The sequence below is a fragment of the Ambystoma mexicanum genome, chromosome 1p, assembly GCF_040938575.1.
Source record: "Ambystoma mexicanum isolate Mex_15411 chromosome 1p, UKY_AmexF1_1, whole genome shotgun sequence".
NCBI lineage: Eukaryota > Metazoa > Chordata > Amphibia > Caudata > Ambystomatidae > Ambystoma > Ambystoma mexicanum.
In genome coordinates, this window is record NC_090921.1 from 956,844,146 (window position 1) to 956,872,089 (window position 27,944).

Here is a 27,944-nt window from a genome sequence, read left to right on the forward strand (position 1 = left end):
TGGTCTGGCTCCCAATGGCACTCCCAGCCAGAGTTTGCGTACTCAGTCAGAATTGAGGATGTGCAGAGTATAGGTGACCTGAAATAGGGGAGAGTCAGTATACATTCTCTACACAACCATTTCCATCAGGTTTCGCTGCAACCATAAAGTAACCAATTTCTGTCACCGATGGTGATGCAAATGAGCCAATCAAGTAAGAGAACAAGAAATGGGCAAGACATCCCTTTCTTTGGCACACAAACCGATAAAGTCATTCTTTCTCAAATGTTGGCATTTATTTAATAACCTGAGTATAACAAATATAACATGTACACTGTATAAAAATGAACATACAGAATGAGCAGTTTACGAGTCCCAGCATTATCTATCGGCCATCGTGAAACAGGTGTTACTGGCTAATGGTCCCACAGTTCCCCCCCATTGGGAAAACCGCAGATAATGCCCGTCACTCCTGTACATACAACACGAATATGCACTACTAGTCATTGTACAGACTGTATATTTTATATATATTAATCATTTAAAATGCTTTAAGACAGAAGGTTTCAATAGTAAAAATGCTTTTAGTTACATTAAAATTATATAAATTACATTCAATACTGAAAAGTGACTTTGGGCAGGGGCCTATTTTGCTTTCATTGTTTTGGAAATAAGAAAGCCATTTATATGCCTCCAAAATGGACTATGCTCTGTTTAAAAAAATAAAAAATAAAACCGCATGTGAAACATGCACTTTTAGTAAACAACTTAATGAAGTTTCCCAACATGCAGAATTAAGACATGGGTGTGCTATGCGGTCTCCGAGTGGATGGGAGGCAGATTCTGATGCTTGAAATACTGGACAACTTGCTGCGGTAGTTCGGCCAACACGGCTTTGGACAACGTTTCTTTTGGTGCCTGTGGACAGAAAAGATGGGACATTGCGAGTCATTGTGTCAGCAGTCGTCAGGATGTTGTTTTCAGATCATTAAAGAAAACAATGTTCACACCATGTCTCCCTTATTATAGGTTGGGTATGCCGCATAACGGGTTGCCGCATGCAGACTGTTACTGCATGCAGACATCTGAGCGGTTCCACATAATTAACTGTTGCACGCTACTCCGACAGTAAACCTAAAGTAAACATCTGTTGTTTCTTAACTACCATAAGCAGTCGTTCCAAATTGAAGGGGAATGCTTAGAAGGGCCAGGTATGACCCTTCTGAGCACAATGCAGAAAAGAGGGGGAAATGGTGGGCATCTGAAATGCCCACATTCTCACTATCATTGTGCAACATTTAGGCACAGAACCATACACATTTCCCCAAAATATTTTACTTTCATATGAAGCTCGTAATCAACTCTTACCAATGTCCAACGACTAATAAGTGCTGCAATTTTGATAAATACGATGGTACAAAGACACATGGAATGCTTAAGAATGATGGTTGGAAGGTTTTCAATCAATCACAACCACTGGCATTGCTTTGGACAACGTTCCACACCGTTCTTTTAAAAGCATTGCCAAGGGCTAATGAGCAGTAAATGCCATTCATGAAGGGAAAAACATATGCAAATCCGACTTGGTCCCACACCAAAAGGAGTCGTGTAGCCCAAACTCCTAGGTCATACCCCTTTCTGCCCCACACCACAAGCCCCTCACTGATGTTTCATCCTCGTTGGGTGCCATCCTTTAGGTCTAACTTGGGACTCTGGCATAGCAGGCTCGAGGACCAAGTCTGTGTATATCCTTGCCACTTATGGTGACATATGCAACAAAGGCACACACATTCACTCCACTGCCTGTTTTCCTTTTTACATCTAAGAGAAGTGTCCCCTGGGTGTAAACATCTTGATATGCTAAGATAACATTTACTTGCATTTCTCAGATTAATGCCACCTATCAAGAAACACTTTCTTTTTCTCGTTACCTTCAAATGTAGGCTAGTTTGGTACATTCCATACTGACATTTTGAGTTTCACTGATGTATAAAACCAAAGGATTGCCCAGTGTTCTTATACAGGGTACACCCCTGAACCTAACCAATAAGATTGCACCTCCCAACAATTGTAATGGAATTTCGAAAATTCATTCCATAAATGCACCATGTGATGTAAGCCAATTCGATCTCTCAAAATATGGAAAAGGCCGTTTTAAATGTATTCTTTAAGTTCACTTTTCATGTTTGCACATGAAAATGTACTTAAGTTACAACTCAATGAAAAAAGATTCAAAAGTGTTAAATGCTACCTTGAAAAACACAAATAGCCAGGGATATTTCCTACGTAAACGATTATATTTTGAAGAACATTTCAATAATGTGAAAGGAAAAGCCATCTCTTTTGGTAACTGAACTGTTCAAGGAAGAAACGGAAACCATATTAGCTCGAAACTATGCGGAGAAGGAAAACATAAAAGGGACTACCCAGCACTATTAGAATTCCATGAGGGTGAACTAACCACACTTAAAAGCAAAATCTATTATGCAAAGAGGTTTGGCAAGTATTGGATAGCACTATTTGACTGTAACTACATAACTCGCCAACAAGCAGCTCAGGACGGTGTCTTATTGCTTAGGTGGACTAGCGTCACTAGTGTGCTTTAATATCCGGAAATCCTGTCTCTGGAGAATTCTGGGCCATTTCCCCTCTAGGCTTTGAAGTTTGTGTGTGATATTTTGGATTGGATCCTTTCCTGGGATCCTTTCCTTTACTTCCATCATTTTCTCATTCTTTTTATTTACCCCCTGTTGGGTCACCCTTAGATAGTCTCACTTCCTTTGCCTCCTCTGTACTTCACTTGCTCTTACTACGTATTTCAATTCTGTGTCAGTCTGTGACCACAATTTACCTTTCCAGGCCATACAGATTACTGAAAAATGTGTGAAAGAATTTCAGTGTACATGTACTCACATTCCTAAATTCACGAAATGGTACAAACTGCACTATGTCACGTGCTGCTTCTTCTCCAGTGTAAGACCTGAGTATCCGATTATCGCCATCAAGGAACTCCATTGCTGCAAAGTCTGCATTGCCAACTCCAATGATAATGATTGACATGGGTAGTTTGGAGGCTTGTACGACAGCGTGCCGCGTCTCATCCATGTCACTAATTACACCGTCCGTAATGATCAACAGAATGAAGTATTGCTGTGAATGAAACCAAGAACTGTGAACATTCAAATATGAAATGGAGCATAACAGAGTTTGGAAAATATTGCCAAAAACACTTTTTTTATAGACTTTTTCAAACTTTAGGTGCCCACTACCTAGACAATGCACACCAAGGTGCAAGTGTCACCTGCATTAGATATGGTAGCTCTTGGTGTTTGTGCACATTCAAATGTGTGGTGGTTCTCACAGCAAGGGGGAGGTCTGTTATCACCCTTGCATTGCTTTATGGTTCATGTAGATCATTTCAACAAGAGCAATGAGATAACAGAGCAGAATGACCCATTTTTTGCAAAACATCCTTAAGTAGAGATGTGGTATTCATGGGTTCACCTGCATGCTTACTGTGAAACCAGCATGGCAGAGTCTTAATTTTCTACAAAGATGTATGACTATATAAAGGCAGCGGGTTATATGAAATTTGGGGCACGTGTAAAAAAAGACAAGATAATGCATCACACAAATAACAAGCAAAAGAATAAGTAGTAACATATTTGGAGGAGAATAACAGTAGGTCTTCTGAAATGGAAAGTAAGAGGCCCCTCCCAACCTTCATTCACAAACCCCATCAGATAAGGGATCTAGAGTCAGGGCAGTACAACCAATCTGAAGCACTATATTAGGTCTTACAGAATGACACAGAGGATTACCAATAGGAAGAGAGGCATTCTTGAAGTAGTGCAGAAATGACAGACAATGTATCTGTTGTTTGAAACCTTAATTACTCTACAGTTCATCTACCACTTTGTCCCGATCCCACTTCCACCAAGAAGGCTGCCCTCCCCTTAAGATATACAAACACATTTTTGAAGACTACAATATTTAAAAAGTAAAAATAATACTTAAAAACACCTTGATGTTGCTGTTAAACATCCTGTTCTTCACGCCTTTGTTCTTTAAATCCCCACATGAGCACATCTGAACCTTGGATGGTACTTCTAAAGAAGTACTATAATGGCAGACAAGGCACGGTTAAGGCGGCTGATGGTCATGATGGAAGGTCAGACCCAAATTGATAAAGATTACCTATAGACAGTGAGTAATCCGATAATGGAATTTTGGTCATGTTTGCATGTTCAGGCATGAAACACACCAAGACATTGTTAGCCTCCTCCATTATGCTTCATACATATAAAGACAATAGGGCTTCATGTTGCTTGGGATGTTGACATGGTTGATGCCTGTAACACACCTAAAGAAAGTCCCCAAACATATCTGCATGTCTAATCATTGCTGGAAAATGAGCATTGATTTGACCCTTGGCTCACTACTATGCAAATGCCAAGAAGACCGATTTATCTTCACTTTATAGTCCACACGGGTCTTCTGTAAATACCCATCAAATTAGTTTTTTGACAAGTGTGAACAATGTACACAATGTCTTAGTTACTTATCTGTAACTGTATTTCTCCAGCATTGGTATCTTTCGTAGAGTCACATGCTTGAATATTCCCAGTCGTCAGACCGGGAATCCTCTGTGATTTAAATAATTATTAAAATGTTTAAATATATACATTATTTCCATAGAAATATGACTGTAGATTGCCCATTATGGTCTATGAGCCATTCACTTGTGTAGTCCCTCCACCTCACTTTGGGCCTTTATGGCCCTAACCAATGAGGTGGCAGGGTTTAAGCTCCGCCCCCGTCAGCCATCTTCAGATTTAGAACCATATAGACTACAGTATTATGGAAGCTGAACGCAGGAGCAGCTTCTGGGGGAGGCGGGTGGGCGCATGTGAATCTATGAAAGATGCCAATGCTGGAGAAATACAGTTACAGGTAAGTAACTAAGACTTCTCCAGCATTGGATCTTTCATAGATTCAGATGCTTGAATCGAATACCAAGCAGTTAAAACATGCCGACATCATATATACAATGATATTTGATACAAATGTCTGTGAACCTTTGCCATACAGCAACACCAAGGTTACATACCCAGGGAAAGGCGGAAGGAAGGCTGATCCTACCTTATGAAAAGAGGTGGCAGAGCACTGCCTGGCCAACTACAGATTCTTTGTTGTTATCTTCTGTCAGGCAGTAATGCTTGGCGGACGTGTACAGAGTGTTCCAGGTAGCGGCTCTGCAAATGTCCTTCAATGCTACCCCTGCGTGAAAAGCCACTGAAGCTGCCTTACCTCTGGTAGAGTGCGCCGAAGGAGGCCTGGTGAGGGGGGTGGCCTTTAGACTGATGACAGTGGGTGATACATTGATAATCCCAACGTGCCAAACTTTGTTTTGAAATATGTTGACCTTTAGTGCAGCCAGAGAAAGCAATGAACAATCTGTTGGAGGAGCGGAACTCCTTAGTTCTCTATAAGTAAAACTTTAAAACTCTCACCACATCTAGTGAACGCAAAGTTCTTTCTGCATCCGAGGTGCGATTCTGGAAGAAAGTTGGCAGGACAATGCGCTCCGTGAGAGTCATCTCCGACAAAACCTTGGAAAGGAATTTTGGATGAGTTCTCCGAATGACGCAGTCTTTATGGAACAAGGTAAAAGGAGGTTCTGATGATAAAGCTTGTAACTCACTGATCCTCCTGGCAGATGCGATGGCTATCAAGAAAGCTGTTTTCCAAGATACGAATTTCATGTCACATTTATGAATAGGCTCAAAAGGTGGTTTCATTAGAGCTGTCAGTACCGTGTTTAGGCTCCAGGATGGGACCGATGTTGGTGTAGGTGGGAAAGTCCATATTAGCCCTTTCAGGAAGATCTTAACAGCTGGTAGAGTGCGCAATGATTGTTCTTCTGGATTTGTTGTAAATGCCGCTATGGCCGATAGATGAACCTTGATAGAGGATATAGATTATCCTGCTTTGGCCAAGTACAGTAAGTAAGGTAGCACTTCTTCAACCAATGCTCTGCGTGGGTTCACTGATGATGTTTAGCACCACTTGGAGAAACAAGTCAATTTCCGAATATAGGTGATCCGAGTAGAAGGAGCCCTAGATGCCTTGATAATATCCCATTAATCTGCAGGGAGATCCAGATTCATTAGTTTTTGCTGCTCAGGAACCAAGCCTTGAGAGATAGGCTTGCTGGGTCGTGGTGGAGGACCTTGCGGTTCTGTTGCGCCAAAAGCTCCTGATGAGCTTTGAGGTGAATAGGGGGCCAACGGGAGAGGTGTTTTAGGGTTAAGTACCAGATCTTCAGGGCCAAATCTGGCACTATCAGGATCATTGAACAATTCTGTTCCTTCAGTCTGTGTAGCACTCTCGCTATGAGAGGGATGGGGGGAAAAGCATAAAGGAATTTCCCTCTCCAATCCACTGAGAACGCATCTCCTATTGACCGATAATTTGGGTACCTGGAGGAGAATTCATGGCATTTCTTGTTGGCTTTGGTGGCAAAAAGGTCGATCTGCAGATGTCCCCATTTGGAAAATATTTGTTGGACTTCTTTCTCGTCTAGTTCCCACTCGTGAGATGTCGTGAACTCTCTGCTTAGTTTGGCCGCTAGGACGTTGTCCACTCCCGGAAGATGTTCTGCTTTGATTTGGACTCTGTGGTGAAATGCCCATGTCCATAGCAGTGGAGCTTGTTGTGACAAGATCTCTGACTTGGTGCCTCCCTGTTTGTTCGTGTAATGCACAAAGGTCGTATTGTCTGTCTGGATGGTCACCACCTGCCCGGCTAATACCGGGAGGAAGGCTTTCAGCGCCCACCCTATTGCCCTGAGCTCTAAGACATTGATGTGCAGTTGAGATTCCTGAGCGGACCATGTTCCCTTGGTTCGGAGGTCCTCTAGGTGAGCCCCCCAGCCCGACAGAGATGCATCTGTCCTGAGGAGAAGGGTAGATGTTGGTGCCTGAAAAGGCATTCCCTTTAACAGCTTTTTAGGTGTATTCCACCATCGAAGTGCCTGTGGTAGTTGGACGGTATCCTCCCATGAACCTAGTGCTTTTTTCCATTGGAGGTTCAGGGCCTCCTGGATTGGTCTCATGCAAAGTCTGCAATTTGGTATAAGAAATATACATGAGGACATCATGCCCAGTAGAGATTTGAAAGAGCGTACCGTGGTTGTCACTCCGTCTAGGGACCAGGAGGTCAAGTGGAGAATAGCTGCTACTCTGTCTGCCGAGGGTCTTACCCTGGGGATGCTGGTGTCGAAGTCCACACCCAGGAAGAGAACTGTCTTGCTGGGCACTGGGCAGGATTTTGTTTTGTTTATTGAAAAACTGAACCCTTTTAAGAGGTTTATTGTTCTCGAAAATGCCAAGCGTGTGAGTTTGTCCGAGCTTGCTCTTATCAACCAGTCATCCAAATATGGAAGACTTCTGTTCCTGTACTTCAGAGTTTTGTCCCTACAAGACACTTGGTAAAAACTCTAGGTGCTGACTTTAGGCTGAATGGGAGAACACAGAATTGGAAGTGTAGCTCCCCAATTGCGAACCTGAGGAACTGTCTGTGGGCAGGGTGAATGTGAAAGTAGGCGTCTTCCAAATCTTTTAGATCCAGTATAGGTCTCCACTGACCATTTTTCTTTTTGATCAGGAAGGAACGGGAGTAGAAGCCTCTTCCCTTCTATTGGTCTTGGACTGCTTTGATAGCTGCTTTTTGAAGCAGTTTTTGAATTTCGGACATGATATGTCTTAAAAGATGCAACTTGCGAGGGGTGGGAGAAAAGGATGGAGGTTAACCCAGAAATTATATGGTGTGACCCTTGCAGATCACCTGCAACACCCACTTGTCCAATGTTATTGACTGCCAACGTTGGAGAAATCGGCTTACTCTTCCCCCCACTGGGGTGTGATTTTGAGGGGAAAGACATGATATGTTAATTTTGCTTGCTCTGGGTCTCGCCCTTGGTAGAGCCACACCTTCCCCTGTGGGAGTACCTGCTAGAGGTTTGGTGGTATCTGTTGTCCTGCAAGGTGTTTCCCTGCATTTTGTGGCCATAGAAGGGACGATTAAGGCCTCTGATTTTGGAGGATGAGCCTCGAAAAGAACGAAAACATCTACAGTCTTTGTCCTTGTCTTTAAGGGAACTGATGGCTCGAGCTGTGTCCGTGCCCATCTTTATTCCTTTGAGGTGGTCATCCTTACTAAATAAGTCTTGCCCATCAAAGGGCACGTCCAATATTTGAGCTTAGACCTCCGTCCTGCAGTTTGTAGCTTTCATCCAGGCTTGTCTCCTCAGTACAGTACCGTGAGCCATTTGCCTGAAACCTGATTCCGCCACGTCCACTGCTGCATCAATCATATGATCTGAGGTAGCTTCCCCATCTGCTATGCTTGTTCTGGCTTCTTCCTGGAGATCCACTGGTAAATGCTTGGTTAGTTTAGACATACGTAACCAAGGCTTGCGGTCAAAACGCACTGTCATGGCTAGTGCATTGCCCGCTCTGATGGTGAGAGAAGCTGATGAGGATACCCTCCTGCCCATGGCCTCTAACGTACAGCCTTCCTTGTCAGGAGGTGCTGATAAGGCCAATGAAGGATTGGCCAACTTTATTCTGGCTGCCACCGTGATGACCGAATCTGGCTTAGTATGTCCCCTTAGACAAAGTGGCGCAGTGTCAGGGACTTTGTATTTCTTTTCCGGTCTTGAAACCAGAGCAGGAGTAGATAAAGGTGTAGCCAATATCTTTGAGAAACAAAAGGGGGGCCAACAACAAGCTTCCTTTCGATATCCTCACCAGAGGTAACACAGCTGGCTCTCAAACCATATCCATATGTTCACAAACCATCAATCTTTTAACAAATATAAAGAGATGGCAGGCTCAATTTAACTAAAATATCTCATGTATTTATTATATTCTGTAATAAAACAGACCATTTGGTCACATTTGCAAATCACATCAAACATAGAAAAATAAATGGAAAAATAAAAGAGACATTTGATCACCAATTTAGATCTTTGTGTTCATTCACATAGTATTTTACAACAGACAGTGATGTTAGTAGCACATGGGTGACTTTGAATTAGCCTATTAATATTATGCTAAACAGTCCCCATTTTGTTCTTGTGTCGACATGAAACGAATCCATTTCCAGCCTTAATGCTTTAATCCCACAGCGACTTATCCTTGTTCTTATATTGGTTAGTCTTATATGCAAGGCTTTCTTCAGGACACAATAAGTGCCTCGTATTACAAGGTACAGAATGTCACAAGGCCAATTGTGCAGTGTCTCGAGGTATCTTTGATCCAGATTCCCATATGGTATCAAGAAGAGGGATGGTTGTGACGGTCCCACGTTTGTCCCTGTGCTCATAAAGCAGTGACTTTTTCTCTTCAAATGTGACTTGTAACTTGAATAAGTCTGCAGCTTTGCCGATAATGGTATGAAAAGATACCAAATCCTCTGGTGGTGAAGAATCTCCTGGAGATTCTTTCTTTCTAGGTTTTTCAACTATGTAACCATCCCATTCGCTATGAGTGTCAGGTTCATGAGTAATCTCCCCTTCCTCGGGGTATGAAAAATCTCTGAAAGGATCCTCTTGCCAGTGCGAGACCGATGCGGTTGAAGGCACAAATGTAGAATCTTGAACAGGTGAACTTGGCCTAGGCGATGATCTTGGAGATGGGACCCTTGTCGGTGAAGCAGTGAGCATCCTGCTCCTGGATCTGCGAAGAGGTTCATGGGAATGTGCCGTTTTATGTGGCCTGCTCCTGGAAGGAGACTCTCTAGGTGTGCTATGTCGAGGCGAGATGATCCTCTGTGGAGATGTTGCCTCTTTCGGTATGGATGACTTATTCTTTTCTGTTTGACGTCTGTTGAATTCTTTAATGACCCTTTGCATCGACTCTATAAGAGCTGGATCATAAGGATCGGCAAGTTCCTCCACAGTTGGTTGCCAGGGACGACTGTGTTCCATGGGGGTGAGAAAAGGTTGCTCACCAACAAATTCTTTATCTGAAAACTCCTCCTGAAGAATGATGTCTGGGAGTTCTGCCATCTCTCTTAAATGAGAAATGTGTGCTCCTATTGGTTCATGAGTCTCTAATATAGGAGGCACCGTTTTTTCATTGCATGGTGTAACAGTGGTGTCTGTGGCGGCTGTTTTGGGTTATGTTTTCTCCATGGACGAAGAAATTGACATTGTCGTAGACGGCGTTGTTGTTGTATGCTTTGTCGACGGTGGCTTCGTGGACGATGACTTTGTCAATATTGACTGTGTTTATCTGTCGATGGGATTTTTGTGGGCGAGAGATTTGTGGACAAGTGATGGGACTCCTTTGTCGACTAATGTTTAGTGGAGGCTGATTTCGACGATGAAGATTTGGTCATCGATGACAAGGTTTGAAGTGTCATCGTTGTGGACGATACGGATTTCGCTGACGACTTGGTCGTGGATGGGCCTCTATCACTATGGCCGCTCGTAGACAGCTTATCCATTGACAATTGCCCCCTGGGTTTTTTTAAAATGCCTCCTTACCTATGGAGGTGTTTTTTTCCTCAGGATGCCGTTTCTTGAGGTGTTTTTTTTCTCAGGATGCCGTTTCTTGTGATCCCCAGAGCCCAAAGGGGCCATTTACACCTTCCTCTTACTTTTATGAGAGGGACAGACACTCCTTTCCACTGAAGAGGCCCTTCTCTTAGACGTTTGCCTCTAAGATGGTTTAATAGAATGTACAAGAGCTGTCTTGGCAGATTCTTCGTCAGAAGGTAGACCTTTGGCTTCTAAATGGAGAAGAAGTTTTCTGTGTCTGTCCTACAGGGTTTTATTGAAGAAAGTCCTGCAAATGTCACATTTATTTATATCAAGAGGATACAGGCAGTAGATGCATTGCTCATGATGATCCTTCATGTAAATTAGTTTCTTCATGCACCTCGTGCAGTCCCTGAACAGGGAAGGTTTTTTGGCAGTTGGAAGTTCAGCCATGTTTTGAAGAGGATTTCACTCGACACATTTTAGGTGAAAGAAAGAGTGTTCTGAGCCCAGAAACACAGAGCAGAAAGAGCTTGATCGGTAGATCGCAAAAAGATATATTTTGGGAAAAACAAATATATCTAACAGGAGAAAGATTTCGAAAAGCTCAGAGAGCTGGAGGATTCCATCTGTCTGTTAGAATGCGGTGAAAAATTCTGAAGCTGGCTGACTAGGGTGGAGCTTAAATGCTGCCACCTCATTGGTTAGGGCCATAAAGGACCAAAGTGAGGTGGAGGGACTACACAAGTGAATGGCTCACAGACCATAATGGGCAATCTAAAGTCATAATTCTATGGAAATAATGTATATATTTCCATTTGTTTATAATGATTTAAATCACTGAGGATTCCCGGTCAGACAGGGAATATTCAAGTATCTGAATCTATCAAAGATCCAATGCCGGAGAAATAGAGTGATCCACGTTATGAACAGAGTGAAGGCTACCACTGCCTTCTGAACAGCAGGACTAATGTTGACAAACAAAGTCGATGTTCACGGCCTGAAGAAAGCATGAATTGAAACCTCTTCTACCAATGTGGGTCCAATATCTCCAGTGTGGTAAACTGAACTCTGACTCTGACCGGCAGGGACACCTGCTGACTTTAAGAACATCATTTGGGAAGTGGATGAGAGCAGTGATTGGTGGGACTCGGACTGATGTGTTCTTTATACTAAGTATCTTACACATCTATAGCCTGTGTATCGTCAGTGAAGGCTGTGGAGGACAACTGATACTGCTGTTTGGACCAAGTGCAAGAAACCCTGCCCCATATCCCACCGGATAAAGCTAACGCCACATATGTTTTACAATTTCTACACTTATACGAGACCCAAGCGCCCCGCCCAATATGCTATCTAAAGTCTAGTCAATTAAAGTCACACTCTACCAACCAACCGAACAATTATGCATACAAACTCATGCTCAAGTGCACACTTCAGAGAACTCCACACTAAAGGCATCACTGACCTCACCTTCAAGATACACTCCCATCATATTTTTCATCACAGCGACCTGGTTCACCCACAGCTCCATTCACATCATTGACACTCTCATCCCTAAAAGTGACAGCATTCAGAATACTTGGCCTTGGGGGGAAGTTGGAGGAGGCGTCACGATGATCCACAAGAGCACATGAACCTACATTCTTCAGGAACCCTCAGCATGCAATTGCACGGGGCACATTACCTGCGTCTTTGCACCCACCAATAGACAGACCCCTGATCTGCTCACCACCCAAAGACAAACAAGACCATAAATGGAGTAAAACCCACCCAGCTCAAAATGACACCAACAATCAACCATTTTCATAACACCTTTCTCAGAGACTTCAACCTACCGCCAACAACGCAGGAAAGCACTGGTAGAATACTGGACAGCATGGACCTAAAACAACCCGTCACCGGACCTTGCACAACAAAAGGAAACTATATATACCTAGTGCTCTTTGTATCAACAAATGTCTACTTCCTGCATCCTCTGCCACTGAACTGCAGAGACCAACTTGTTATACCTATTCAGTAAACACACCACACTTACCGCGCCCAGTAGAAACCAACCAAGACACCACAGTGTCCCTTCAAGCACCTCCCCCTGGATACAGTAGAATATGACCTGATTGGCATTCACTCTTCACAAAACATTCAACCTGAACTTGGTAGACACTGCCAAAATGCACACACCACTAAAACAATATCTCAAGAGATTCAATCCTGTTGCCCCCTGGAATTCACAAGAAGTCTATAACATCAACCATGCTAACTGCAAGCAAGAAACTATCTTGTAAAAATCACAACTAGATATGAAAAATATAGGACCATTCTGAAAACGTTGCATTCAGAATATAGGAACCTTATCTCTTCAAACAAAGGCACAGCCATCTTCAACGCCATCAAATGTTGCATCACCATCTACCACGATCAACAATTTATCTAACTGTAGGCAAGCACAATACCATCAACTAATATCTCGGTTTGGGTCATCACAGCTGGGAGGGGGACAACACGCTACACACTACACCCCACACCTGGGGGACTTGCGCTTCTTCACAGGGCACATAGAATGTTTGGTTATTTTATTAGGACTCAGTAAACCTATCAATGGAAAAAGTACAAGAGTGACAGGATTGGGGTCTCACGGCAGGTGCAGCAGTCGAAGCTCTCCGAGATTAACAGACTGCTTAAATTAATAAAGAATACCACCTTAAAAATTGTAAAAATGATTCATATGCATACACAACTTAACATATGCACAAACAGTACATCTTCGTTGGTAGAACTTACCGCTGCAGCATCCTGCTCAATGGCCTGGGCAGCAAATCTGGCAACATGATTAATGATGGGAGAGAAGTTTGTTGGCCCATAAAAGCGGATGTGGGGCAGGCAGGCAGAGTATGCTTGTACAATACCTTCCACACCTGCACAGAAGCACATTACATCACACTCATTAAGAGATTGTCGTTAATTGAGTTTTCCCTAAGGGAATTCCTAGACAGTAGCAATTATAATCATGGAACACGGGTTAATGAATTGCAAAGGATGCACACGCAGGAAGTTGCTAAGGTTTGGCTTATGCCACCTGGGGAGAACTCTGGCCATTGAAATCTGGGTTAGGATGTGCAATGTTATGGAGTACATATGTTTACAATCATGTACGCTGTCGCTTGGCTGTGCTGTTTTCCATGCCCAGCGACACCATCAAAACATGGCATCCTTTTTACACTGTGCCTGTACAAGCTCCCTGAAACCATTTCGCCAATTCACTGCAGCAGAGGAAGTGACTCCTAATGACATTACAGTGGGTGACATCACACAACATTAAATCCTGATGATGGGCATTGCACTTTCAACTGAGCAATCTTTATAGATCTGTTTACTGTTTTATTGGCATTTAGAATAAACAGGAAATGAACAGGTACCACCCAAACTGCTGGGGCAACCACACTCCCCTTGTGACGCCGAGGAACCGATACACCTCTCATTCACCTAAGGTATGCCCAAATTAAACAATATTCATTGAAAGCTTAAGGCTGCAGTGTGTTTATAAGCAATTATCGACAACAGCCAGAAACACCAGCTACTAAAACGAGTGGTCTGAATGATTAAATAACATGGTCGCAACATCTGGGTAGCAGCGGCTGCATCTAGCTAAGGTTAAATTACACCCATCCTTAGCCTCGGAGGTAAGATCTAACAAGACTTGGACTCTGTATGCTAGTATCTTGTTGCTTACTGGGCCAATGTCATAAGGCCACTCTGAAATACAGGCTCTACTTATAAACCACAAGTATTTTTGTTCCTACAAGAATAATAAGACCTTTTCCTACTTCCTTTATTCGTCAGTGTAACTCTTGTATGCTTGCTCCAAAGTTAATTTATGACAGCTATTAGAACCCTGGAGGTGTCACAGACAATCCTGTGGCTCAGAACATGGGCATTAATCACCGGTACTGGCCCACATTCAAAACCATCTATTGGCCTCTGTGCATCTCCCAGCTTCGTTGTTTTCCAATTAACTCTCCCTTTGTCACGAGGTGGTGCTCCCAATAGCTTGCTCCTCTTTTTCCCCTCTTGCCCGCACAGCTGCCTCCATGGCAATGGAAAGGGTGCTGTGATGTATGCCATTAGGCCTGACACGCATTTGGACACCAGGACTCATGGATGACCGTACGCACTGGAGTGTGGGTGGAAATTAAACTTTATTGCCGCCTCTCTTTCCCCAGATACCCTTTGGTCACATGACCAAGTGTAGTAAACGCTTGCACAGATGAGAGGAGGCGTGATGACTGGCTGGATGTCTTTTATTGCACAGTGGACATCTGCCAGGAACATGTAAGTAATACAGAACCTGAAGGCTAGGCAAACGTGCCTAATAACTGTTGCAGGGCTGTGGGACTAAAATGTCTCGTGGTGCGAGCCCCCAGGCCGTAATCTCGGAGGAGCCGGCAGGACGCGTCTTGCCGCGTCCTCTGGTGCTCCCGTAATGCGCGCGAAGCGCGCGGGGGCAGTCCTCGCCACAAAAGCGAGATCTCGCGAGAGTTGGTGACTCTCGCGATATCTCTACACACCTCCCTTTGGTACGGAAAGAGGAAGTTCATTGCATAACATAGTCACTGTATCTCACCGGTCTTCTGTGCTCTCTTCTCGGCCGGTCACCCTTTCCAGTGCGATCTTCCTGTTGCTCCTGTTCGGATTCTGGCATGGGCGATCCCGGTTCCATCTCTGTTTCTTCCCTTTCTTTGTCGTTTCTCTCGGGCTCCCGTTGTTCCCTTCGCTCGTTGTCTATTCCTTCTTCGGCATGTGGTCTCTCCAGGGTTCTTGCTCTTTCTTGTCTCTTCTGATATAGGGCTACTCTTTCCAGATTCCATGTGCGCCCGTCCTCGGTGCGGACATGGTTCGTTCCCCTGTGGACCACTTTGGTGGGTCTGCTGAACCGAGAGCCCGTGATTTGGTCCTTTTTTGGTAGTCTTATTTTGACCCAATCTCCCCCTCCAATGTCTGACGCTTGCTTGGTTCTTCTTCTTTGGTCACTCCATGTTTTCATGCGTGCCTTGCTGTTTTCAATTCTCCACACCACTTCTGACATGTCCACTGCTTCATCTTCTCTCACTTTGGATAACCATGGTGGTATGAGCGTGGAGGCTGCACTCCTCCCTCTCAACATTCGAAACGGGGATATTTGCGTTATTCCGTTTGGAGTGAGTCTGTGGGCCGCTATGGCCTCCTTGGTAGTTTTTAGGGGGTCCATCCCAGAAGCCGTGGCTAGTTGGATTGCTCCCTTAATGAACCTGTTGGCCCTTTCAACAAGCCCATTGGCTTGGGGATGATACAAGGCCGCCTTCTTTTGGCCTATATTGTGCTTTCTTAGGAATTGTTCCATGTCCCGTGAGATCAGTTGTACCCCATTGTCTGTTACTACTTCCTTGGGGAGGCCTTCTCTTTGAAAAATTTCCGCGAGGACTTCAATTACCGTCGCTATGGTAATGTTTGGGACAAACTCAGCCTCGACCCACTTGGATAGGTAATCAACCAGCACTATGCCGTACCGATGTTCTGGTGCCATCGCTTCCAGAGGTCCTATAAAGTCTATGCCCACTTTTGACCACACCGCTTCTGGTACTTCTGTGGGAATTAGGGGTGCCTGTCTGAGTTTCAGTCTTTTGTCGCTATTGAGGCACTCATGACAGCGCTCTATCATGGTGCGAATCTCTTGGTCCATGGACGGCCACCAGTAGGCCTCCCGGACTCTGCGCCGGGTCATCGTGTTTCCCAGGTGACCAGCGTGGGCTCTGCATAGAATGGTGCTCCTCATGCCTACAGGTGGGATTATCTGGTCCGTCTTCATTATTATTCCGTCCATTTCAGATATCTCTTCGGCCACCTTCCAATAGGGTCTCATACCTTCTGGCACCAATTTTTCACCTGGCCACCCTTCCTTGATCCACTCACGGATTTTCACCATGGCCGGGTCTTTTCTGTCCTCTTCCAGCCAATGTTTCTCGCTGAGTTCCATATAATCAGGTGCTTTTATATCGGTGATAGATGCCACTATGCATTCTCCTTGTAGAAACGTGGTGGCCTTGTCTTTACCTTCTGGCAATCTAGACATGCAGTCAGCCTGCGAATTCTTCCACCCTGATATGTGCTGCACTTCAAACGTGTATTCTTGCAGTTTTGCTGCAATGCGTGCCAATCCGGGTGTGGACACTTTGGTACCTCCCGGGCTGAGCATGTGGATGAGGGGTTTGTGGTCTGTCACCAATTTGAATTTCGTGCCCCACACATATGTTCTAAAATGTTCTACCGCCCATGCGCACGCCAACATTTCCTTTTCTATGGTAGAGTAGTTCTGTTCCGCCGAGGACAAGGCCTTCGAGGCAAAGGCTACCACATGCTCCGTGTCCCCCTTCTTCTGCGTAAGAACTGCTCCTAGTCTATATGCACTGGCATCCGTGGTGATGACTGTATCCCACTCTGTGTTAAATGGCTGTAAACACGGCGCTTCCATGATGTGCCATTTTATACTTTCAACCGCCTTCTTCTGGGGTTCTTGCCACGAGAATACCGAGCCTTTTTTGAGTAAGTCACGGAGTGGTGCTGAGGTTTCAGAGAACATGGGGATGCATTTTGCGTAATACTCTGCCAGTCCAAGAAATGATCTTACTTCGTCTTTGCTGGTAGGTTCCGGTGCTTTTATGATTGCATGCATCAGATTTTGTTTGGGACCGATCCCTTTTTCTGAGATTTTTTACCCCAAGTATTCGACCTCTTTCACTTTGAATGCGCATTTTTCATGGCGTAGCCTCACCCCTGCTTCTTGCAACTTGGTCAGGACAGTTTTCAATGTGGCGTCATGCGTTTGTTCATCCCCTGCGTACACAAGGATGTCGTCCTGGAAATATGCGACGTTTTTGACCTTTCGTAACAAGACATCCATCATGCGTTGAAACGCTGATGCTGCCGACGATAACCCGAATGGCATCTTGGTGAACTGATAGGTGCCAAATGGTGTGATGAATGCTGTGAGGGGTTTTGACTCTTCATGCAATTGTATTTGGTGGTATGCGTTTCTCATATCCAGTTTTGAGAACATTTTGGCTTCCTTCATCAACAAAATGAGTTCATTTATGCTCGGTAGTGGGTAGTTGTCGGTGATGACCTCTAAGTTTAAACTGCGAAGGTCTATACACACCCTTAGCTCTTGCGAGTTCGGTTTCTTTATCAGCACTACTGGGCTCAGCCATTCTGACGCTTCAACTTCTTCAATGACACCCTCCGCTCTCATTTTGTCCAATTGATCCCTGAGAGTGTCTCTTGCGGTTGCTGGCACAGGCCTCACTCGATGTTTGACTGGGACGGCATTCTTTTTGAGCATTATTTTATGGACAAAGCCCTTGATGTGACCCGGCTCCTCCGAGAAAAGTTTTGGGTAGTCACTCTTGACAATGGGCCCATTCCTCGCGCAGACAGACAGTACCTGGTCTTCTGTGCTGGGGTCCAGTTTGATTTTGAGCTGGTCTTGGTCATCCCATCCCAGTACCGCTCGGCCTTTGTGGCTGAAATACACTCTGGTGGTGGTTTCTCTTCCTATAAACTCCACCTTCCCTTTGATATATCCCAGTAGTTCAACTGACGCCCCTCCAAATACTGTGGGTTTGTGTCGTGTGGTGAGAACTTGGACCTTTTCTTTTCCCACCATTTCCTTATATGTCCATAGGGGTATTATGGTGAGGTCCGAACCAGAGTCCGCCATAACTCTTGTTTCGCGACCGTCAATTTTGATTGTGCAATGGGGCTTTTCTCTTCTTGCCCTTGTGCTGTTTACCATAATGACTGTGGGTCTCCCCTCATCTTCTGAGGACGATTCTCGCTCCCTGTTGTGATCCGTGTTTACACTGGTAACTTTCTTGTTCCTCCACCGACATACCAACGAGAAATGGCCAATGCGTTTGCAGATGGAGCACTCCTTGTCTCTAGCTGGGCACTCCCTATCGAACGCCAGGTGTTTCGTGCTGGTGCACCTGTGGCATTTCAGAGGTTCTTTCTTACCTCCTCTCCCCTCTCTTGTGTCGGGTGTCTGTCTTTCTTTCTTTGAGTGAAATGTGACTGCTTGGATTTCAGCAGAACTGTGGGTTCCCGTGAGTTCTTTTCGTCTTCCCGCCGTTTCTTCAACCGCTCTGGCAATTTCGATCGCCTTCTCCAGTTGTAATTCTTTCTCCATAATGAATTTATCTTGAACTTTTCTGCTGTTAGTGTGGACTGTCAACATGTCGCAGATGAGGCTCTCAGCATTGTTGTCGAAACTGCACAGCGCTGCCAGTTCTCGCAGCTTGGTGACATAATCGTTGACAGGTTCAGATATTTCTTGTCTGCGGGTGTAAAAGCGTATTCTGTGCAACACCGTGTTCTCTTTACTGGCAAATCTCTTCACTATTCTCCTAACTGCCTCCTTAAAGACGTCATTGTTGTCCCCTGCCACCGGGATCGGGGTGAGACTCTCAAACCCCCGCTGTCCTTCCACTCCTAGGGCATTAAGTAACATAGCCCTACGCCGTGCCGCTGAAAATCCTGCCCCTCCTAGCGCCTCTACATACCTCGTGAAAAGGGGTTGCCATTGCGGCCACGGGATGGCGGGTTTACCTGGAGTTTGCAGGAAGGGGGTGGCGGCGTCGCTCCTTGCATGTTCCCACGTGGGTTGCAGTGGTGATCCTCGTCGCCAATTTATGTAGTAAACGCTTGCACAGATGACAGGAGGCGTGATGACTGGCTGGATGTCTTTTATTGCACAGTGGACATCTGCCAGGAACATGTAAGTAATACAGAACCTGAAGGCTAGGCAAACGTGCCTAATAACTGTTGCAGGGCTGTGGGACTAAAATGTCTCGTGGTGCGAGCCCCCAGGCCCTAATCTCGGAGGAGCCGGCAGGACGCGTCTTGCCGCGTCCTGTGGTGCTCCCGTAATGCGCGCGAAGCGCGCGGGGGGGTCCTCGCCCCCAAAGCGAGAACTTGCGAGAGTTGGTGACTCTCGCGATATCTCTACACCAAGTGTGCGTCATTTGCCGCATGACACTACACCCTCCCCCAAAATGAAATAATGTCTCACCCCATCTCTTTAATCCACCTCTTAGGACGTCTTATGGTTCTGCATGGTCTCTCCCCCGCTGCTGGGGACGTCTCGATGGCTTGGTCCTCATCTGGCTCAGAATCTTCACCAGCCAACTCATCTTCATCACTGGAGTAACCAGAGCCTTCCCACCTTCTTGAATCCCAGATATCCTCTCTGCTGGAGCCAGCGTCAGACTTCCTGAAAAGTGAGACATTTCTCGTCACAGTCTTATCAGGGCGGGCTGCTATGACCATGGACCCTTTTCTTTGGGTAACAGCTAGGGGTTGCAGGTCGAATGGTGGCGTCCCTTTGTGTGAGGTAGGTTGTTGCACCTGGATCCTTTCACCTACACAATAATCAGGAGGACGGGCCCGGCGATGACAGTCCACATGCTCTTTCATTTTCTTTTTTGCTTTAGTGTCCTTTTCTCTCACATCCTGATGACGGCCATCTGGCATTTTCAGACAAAAGCTGTCTGGTAGCCTTGTGCGCACTGTGCGTCCAAACTTTAGCTGTGCTGGACAAGCCCCTAGGTGGCTATGCAGTGTGTTCCTGTAATCATGCAGGAGCTGGTAGAGTGTCTGCTCCAAAGGTTTACAGGTGATGTTGGAAGTGCGCACTGCGCGCTTCAAGTTGGCCATGAAGCGCTCCATCACTCCATCATGCGTGTGGCCATGACAGCGTTACTCGTCGGTGCATGAACCCCATGTAGCTAGCAAAATCCTTGGCATCCTTTCTGCTGAACAGGGTCTGTTATCTGACTTCACGACTTCCGGGATGCAGTATATGGAAAGGATGTGGTCCAGAGCAGGTATACCGCTGTGGCTGCTGTTGAATTCAGTAGTTGCATATCCGGGTTTCATGAGTGTTCACCCAGAGCCACCAGGATGTAAGTACGAGAAGGCAGTGGGCCAAAGAAGTCAATCGCCACTTCCTCCCACATGTGTTCGGGCAGAGGCGACATTTGCAACGGTTCCGGGAAGGTGTGTGGCTTTAGGATGATGCAAATGTGGCATGACTTGAGGGTTTTATCCAGTAGACTGTCCATTCTGGGGAACCATGCTTTTTGCCCAAGTAGTCTCTTAATGGACACGCTCCCATTGTGCCCTTCATGCGCCATGTCTATGACTCGCTGATGCAGCTGGGATGGTATCACAATCCTATTGCCTTTCAGAATGACATCTGAGTGAGTAATAGACAGCTCATCCCGTAGTCAAAATAGCATCCAACGCAGTTGTAGAATAGCAAGTAGACGCATTATCCCTAACTCCCATCCCCTCACTGCCGTCATACTGGAACAGCAGGAGAAGGGTCCTATATGGGACTACATGTGATATGATAGGTTATTTATAACATGCTTAATACCCAGAGGTTTCTAGGTGCGGACCCGGGGATCAAACCTGTCTTGCTTTGTTTTGTCTTGCTTTCAAGGCGAGCACGCTGCCCTTAAGGTATCCTCCCGAGACACATTGAGTGTACGAGAGACGATATGCACTCAGAAAACCATATTGAATCTATCCTCACACTGAAGGAGTGGAAGGATGTCATGTGGAGGGATGTCAGCATGCACTGCCGGATATCATGAAATGTTGAGTGAAATTTGATGCCGACAGAGTGATGCCATAAAGAAGCTATATGAGGACATACTGAAACGTTATGAAAATATTGAAGAGTAACGATGTAAGAGAAACATGTACGAAACGATAAAGTAACCATATATACAAAGAAGAATGAAGTAACTTGTTGTCCAATAAGTGTAAATACGCAGCAACACAAGGTAGATGAGACACATAGAAGCTTGCTATAGAGGAAAATATAACCTGGCAAGGATGGCCATTATAGGAAAATGGACGCTGGCTTGTGCAAAGATTCAATTCAGCTACCTCAGAAAGAGATGAGAGCTGCATAGTCAGGAGACATTGGAGAATTAGCTTTGTGTGCAAAACGAAGAGGAGTCTATGTTGGCCTGGGATCAAGGATGCTATTTCAAGGAATAGCTGCAAAGCACTAAGGGACACAGACGGATAAGCCATGGACGTGAGACATATTTCTCTTAAATTAAAGAAGAAGAAATTTGAAGAGCCAAGTATTGAACAATTAACAATGAATAAGGCTCCTACAAGATGGAGTGAGCAAGTCTCTAGAGGCCAAGAGGATCAATGACACTCAGCATAATTCAAATAGCAATAAATAGGCGGTCATAATTGACACATTTGCGGTCTTCTCACATGTGATCCAGGAGTCGAAACCAAGGGCTATTCACTAAGCAATGGGCAAAGATAGTGATGTTCTTACACTCCCTTGAATGTCCCAGATTAAGAGAGCAAGCTACAAGGTCAACTACAGATGGGAAACTTTGGCTTAAGGTCAGACTGATGATAGCTTATGAACTAATTGGAAATTGGGGATTAATCTCAGCTGACTCAAGCACCTGGGTTTCATTTTACTTACGTGCTGCTAGCTGAGCCAAAAGTCCAAGGTTGGATGGGAATGCCAACCAATCAGTGGGTCTATGGGGCAACCTGCTATACAATGTTGCATAGACGAATCCAAAGCCATTTTGTTGGCTATAATCAGTATCATGTGTATTTAGAGGTAGTTCAAGGCGTGCCTCACAGATAAGAGGCTGCCAATGAAGTACTAACCCATAGGTATTGTACAAGTAGATATGTTCCCGTAACCAATTCCTCCCGTTGATGGGTTTTACAGTTTGCCATTTAGGAGAACTTCATAGATTAAGCATATTCGGGTATAAAACCTCTGTGTAATCAAGTTTGTGTGTGAGTGTGCAAGCATCAGTCCTATGTCTGCCAGCTGACTGCTTTATTAAATTGAGAAATAAAGTAGTACTTTGCCATATTCTTTGAGGCTGTCCAATTATTTGGTCTGAGATCTTTTTTGGTAATCCCATGTAGCACAAGAGACGCTTCAAGGTGCTTGAGCACATTTTGGTAGAAGTGCGGATGGTTCAGGTTTAATCAACCTAAGCCCAGATCCATTACATATTGAGAACTGGGTGATGCAATTTGCAGCAACAAAAATTGCTTGCAAAGTTTTGATTTTGTTCAGAGCATTGTGTTTTATTAGATTATTTTTCAATTCAAAGGTGTATCTTTGTTCATTTGACCTTGACACGTGTTTCCCCACTTAGATCTCAGTTGTTCAACAGGAGGATCAATCATGGATTTCAATAATTTGAATCTAAATAAGAGTAAATAAAGAGTAACAAGTTCTAAATTATATAGTTAATAAAAGAAAAGTAAAAGTGAAATTCATACATATGTTGCTAATCAATTGATATTGAAAACTACTCACTCGAAAACTATGCTTTTGAAATACTACTTCCCCCTGCTTGTTTGTTCAGGCATGTGGTTCAAGTATATTTTGGTTAAATTCCATTCAATGCTCATAGTTGTTCTGTAGATTGAAGGACATCTATGTGTTAGTGTTCAAACAGAGTCTTTAACTATGCTAAAAAATGAATGAGAAATGCCGAGTAGCAGAGTTCATTATAACTCACCATTGTGTAAAACAGTATGCGGATACAGTTGTCCCGGCAGTTTTTGCTTCCGCACTGCTTTTTTGCAGTAAACAAAATGTCCGTCTATTAATGTGAGTACGCGGTGACGTCACCACGTGTTTGCACGCGATCGTGCCAACTCGTTACCGCCAGATGTCAGCCATCTCACCTTGGGCATGATGGCAACATTAATGAAAACAACAGACTTGTCTTCAGGTATAATTGATACTGCAACTCAAAAATGGCGATTACTGAAAATATAAATTGCATGGCCCAGATCCAGACCCCCGGACGCTCGACTGTTCCCGCCATTAGACAGAAGACCACAGAGTTCCTGGGGAGAACGGTACACAACAAAACATGTGTAAGAAGATACGGTTGGCAGGTCCCCCTTTGACGAAATTCCTTTCCGGTCCCCGGAGGTGACCTGTGGATGGAAAGCAAACCAGTTGGTTGAGGGAGAGTCGATGCCGAGGGACTCGAGCTGAGCAATGGACGTAAGTAGAACATTGAAGGTGGCAAAAATAGCTGGCAGGACTGTGTTGTAAATAATATGTATAAAAGTAACTGGATTTTTGCGGATTATAAAGAAGAGAAATAGATACCTCGATTCCTGGTTCCAAGGGGACGGAAGGATATGCACTAAAAATACTCCAATTAGCGGTGTTAAGGATTCCTGATACAAGGCCAACAAGAAGAGTGCATATCAAGTTCCAAGATGGAGTAAAAATGAGATGAGATACATTTACTAAAGATAGTAAAGGAAGGCATACGCTTTATTGTGTTTAAACTAATAGATATGAAACAATAGTAAAACCTTATGGTGATTATTAGATTTAATCGAGATTGATGTCAATCAGAAGGATAAAATCAAAGTAAACTAATAGATAAAGACGAGATTCTTAAAATATCAATGATAAAACAAGATACAAAAAATTGATAGAAAGTGCAAATGAAGGAACAAAAAGTGGTTAAAAAACATATAATACATAGTTGATTTTTCAGATAAAAAGGCAGCGATTGATGGTGCCCGCCCAAATTGATCAGTGTTGTATATTTGATAGAATAAAGACAAGAATAAAATGTCAGGTAAGTATAGACAGTCGAGATCGACTCGTCATCAAAGGAGACACTCCTCTTTTACACTTACGCAGAAAATTGCCAAAAAACACAGCTAAGATAAGGAAGTATCATTCGGAGGGGGTTCGAGGCATGACCAATAAGACACTTATGCCATGGCCTCAGGTGGGATTGTTGTCAAAAACGGTATTGCAACATATGACGACATATTTGTATGCCACATATAAAGGAAAGAAGTTACAGAAAAGATAAGCTATTGTAGAGAAAGAATTAGAGCGAGAAAGAAGATCCAGCCGAGAAAAGGTGGATGCTTAATCAGCATAAAGGGGAGGGTTTTACGCCTTCGGCTCTCCTTTCCCCTCCTGGAAATAAGAGCGTAGACACAGAGGACGATGGATTTTATTCCTTAAAGGAATTGAAAGCAGCGGTCGGGTGCATTAATCCGACATATGAGCCCCTGATTAAAAAGTGAGGACAATACGGAAGAGAGCAAAAGCAGAGAATGCAAATATATCTCTACATGCGATGAAAGTAAACAGCCTGATAAGAGGAAGGACAGGCAAGACAGACAGATGTAATAAAAGGAGGAAGCAAGGAACAAAAATAAAGGATAACGCTAAGGGAATGACAATAGTACAGAATGAATGGATGGGAGGACAAATATTACTCAAGCTAGAGCAGGGGTCTCCAACCTTTATGTTGGCGTGAGCTACTTTCAGTTGGGGGCCAACAGCGAGAGCTACTTGCGGGCGATATCGGCGGTCGTGGTTGTTCATAAACATTGGAACTTTTTTTTTTTTTAGCTGTAATTTTCCCTTCATAAATATAGGGAATAACATATCCCTTCATGTTTATGTTAAATTCAAAAATCTCTTTATTGCATTCTTTTTTATTAGAAGTTCTCATAAAAAGACTTTCACAATGAAGGAAAATGAGACATTCATTGTGAAGGTTGACACTGCATGCCATCCACCAGTGCTCTGTAGTCGGGGGTATAACTTGATACAGCAACTTGGATGGAGTCACTAAGATGCTCATCGGTCAGGCGGGTTCGAAATTTCGATTTGATGAAGTTCATATCTGAAAATGCAGATTCACAGAGATAGGTGGAACCAAACAGAGAAGTCACTTTTAATGCTGCTGTGCAAATGTTACTGTGCTCCTTGTGATCAACAAGGCTCCAGAAATTGGTGTGAGATTGTCTGCTTTTCAACAGAATGTCCCCTTGCAGGCTGACAATCTCCATTTCCATAGCACAACTGTTCAGGTTAAACAGCTCACCCATTTGTTCTGTAAGTTCACAAACATTGACTTCTATGAAGGGGTTTGCGATGAACATCACACACGGTTCAATCCTTTCGAAATCCCTGAACCGGTCACTGAACTCTTCCTTAAGCCTGCTCAGGAGACTGCTGTATTTGTCTATGTTCAGGAGTTCAGGACTAGCTGTATGCTCTGTCAGCATTTGCATTACAGAAGAGAAATGATGCATTTTCCTTTTCACCACTTGTTCAGTGAAAAGGTTTGACTTAAATGTCTTTACTGAGCTTATCATGTCAGCAATGGTTTTACCCTTTCCTTGTAGTTCACAGTTCAGGGTATTTAATCTCTCAGTAACATCTGCCAGAAATGCCAAATCAAGTAGCCAAGAAATGCTGCATAATTGGCTGATGTCTTCATTTCTTGACCTCATGAAATCTTTGATTTCTGGCAAAAGTGAAAGAAAGCGACGTAGTATTTTCCCCCTGCTAAGCCATCGGATTTCCGTGTGTAGCAACAGATTACTATGTGCGGCAGATAGTTCTTCCAGGAATATTTTGAACATTCTGTGCTGTTTGGCCTTTGCACAAATTGAATTAATAATTCGCACAACAGGTGCCATTACGTGATCAAACCCCATCACTTTGGCACAAATTGCCTGGTGGTGGATGATGCAGTGGTAGTGCAGTAATGGAGGAAAATCAGGGTCTGCTTTACAGCACGCAACAAAGCCAGAATGACGCCCGGTCATTGCTGGTGCACCATCGGTTGTTATTGCCACCAACTTGTTCAATGGAATTTTTGTTTTGACAAAATAATTCTTCACCTCATTGTAGATATCAACACCGCTGGTTGTGGATTTCAGAGGCAACAAGGTCAAGAATTCCTCTTTGTTGGTGAAGTCTTCAAACACCATTCGAGCAAACAGTGCTAGCTGGGCAGTATCACTTGAATCAACCGATTCATCACACTGAATGTAGAAAAAACTGCATATGCTCAAATCTTTTTCTAATTGCCCCATCACATTGGCAGATAGTGCAGATACCCTCCTTGCCATTGTGTTTGCACCTAACTGCACATCTGAAATGTCAGACATAATGTCAGGGCAGTTTTTAAAATCTTTTAAAACTGACTCAGCCACGAGAGCCACGAGAGCCATCGCACCTTTCACAACTGCACCATCTGTAAAAGTGCATTTGTGTTTTGCCAAATAATGTGCAACTTTGAAGGATGCCTATGTTGCAGCATTTGCTTTCTTTGCAGGTTGGGTGAAAAATGCTTGTTGCCACACTATTGTTTTCCAAATCTGCATCTAACACTTTCATAGGAAAAAAAATAATTTCTAAACTCAAAAATGCTGCTTAAACTTGCATTCACGGTTTCTTTTTTTGTCAGACTACCACACAAATACCACGTCATTTTTGTGCCCCTTCCTTGGGGTTTTATCACAGGTTACATTTATAAAGATGGTATACGCGTGACAAACTGCTTAATCACATAAATGCTTCTGTTGTGCTGACAGCAGTTATTAGGAAATTAAACTGTGGGTTCATGGTGCCAACTTTTGATTTTCACTACAGGGGCAGAATACCCTACCCTCCCTCTCCCCTGAATATAAGCAAGCGACCAGCCCAACCCATGCCTTGGTCAAACATTTTATAGGAATTGCAAAAGTCATACGATAACAAGCAGTATTTTTTATATTTAACATCTCGGCAACAGTCTCTCAACCTGCTGAGCTACCCTGGTAACCTTCTACTGTAGAGTGTGTCTATTGATCCCTTAATCTCCAGAGTTCCCTATAGGCCAGTCCACCCATGGCCCTGCCTTCGAAAAATAGCTGAAAAGAGTGCCAGGGGTGGACTGGGAACTAATAGAGGCCCTGGAAATACTTACTTGGGACCAAAAGAGGCCCTGGAAATTATTTTCAAAGTGGCGCCACATGACACATTTTCAGCAAGCACAATGCTTTTCTTATGCGAAAATTAGGAAATGCCACACAAAAGAGGCCCAGGGTGCAGAGGCCCACCGGTAAATCTCCAGAGTTCCCTATAGGCCAGTCCACTAATGGCCCTGCCTTCGAAAAATAGCTGAAAAGAGTGCCAGGGGTGGACTGGGAACTAAAAGAGGCCCTGGAAATACTTACTTGGGACCAAAAGAGGCCCATGAAATTATTTTCAAAGTGGCGCCACATGACACATTTTTAGCAAGCCCAACGCTTTTCCTATACGAAAATTAGGAAATGCCACACAAAAGAGGACCAGGGTGCAGAGGCCCACCGGGAAATCTCCAGAGTTCCCTATAGGCCAGTCCACCCCTGTACTCAAAATGAGCCCAGGGTCGAAACGGAGGCATGCAGCTATCATGCTGCATGTCCCCGCTCGCCCTGGGCTGACTGCCAGTTGTGCGAGGTACTATTAGAAACGGCAGGGCTCTGGTGAGGAAGTCCCGAG

General features: G+C 44.3%; 1 protein-coding gene across 5 annotated transcripts in view; it reads right to left on the reverse strand.

The window, feature by feature from the left end:
- Positions 1-253: 253 nt before the first annotated feature.
- Positions 254-27,944, reverse strand: part of CPNE2 (copine 2) — a 947,004-nt gene continuing 919,313 nt past the window's right edge. For all 5 annotated transcript variants that reach the window (XM_069653470.1, XM_069653479.1, XM_069653462.1 and 2 more), the window contains 3 exons: positions 13,310-13,443; positions 2,893-3,129; positions 254-897 (listed from right to left, as the gene is read on the reverse strand). In XM_069653470.1, the coding sequence (XP_069509571.1) occupies positions 790-897; positions 2,893-3,129; positions 13,310-13,443 (479 nt within the window). In that variant the 3' untranslated portion in view covers positions 254-789. The remainder of the gene's footprint in view (positions 898-2,892; positions 3,130-13,309; positions 13,444-27,944) is intronic.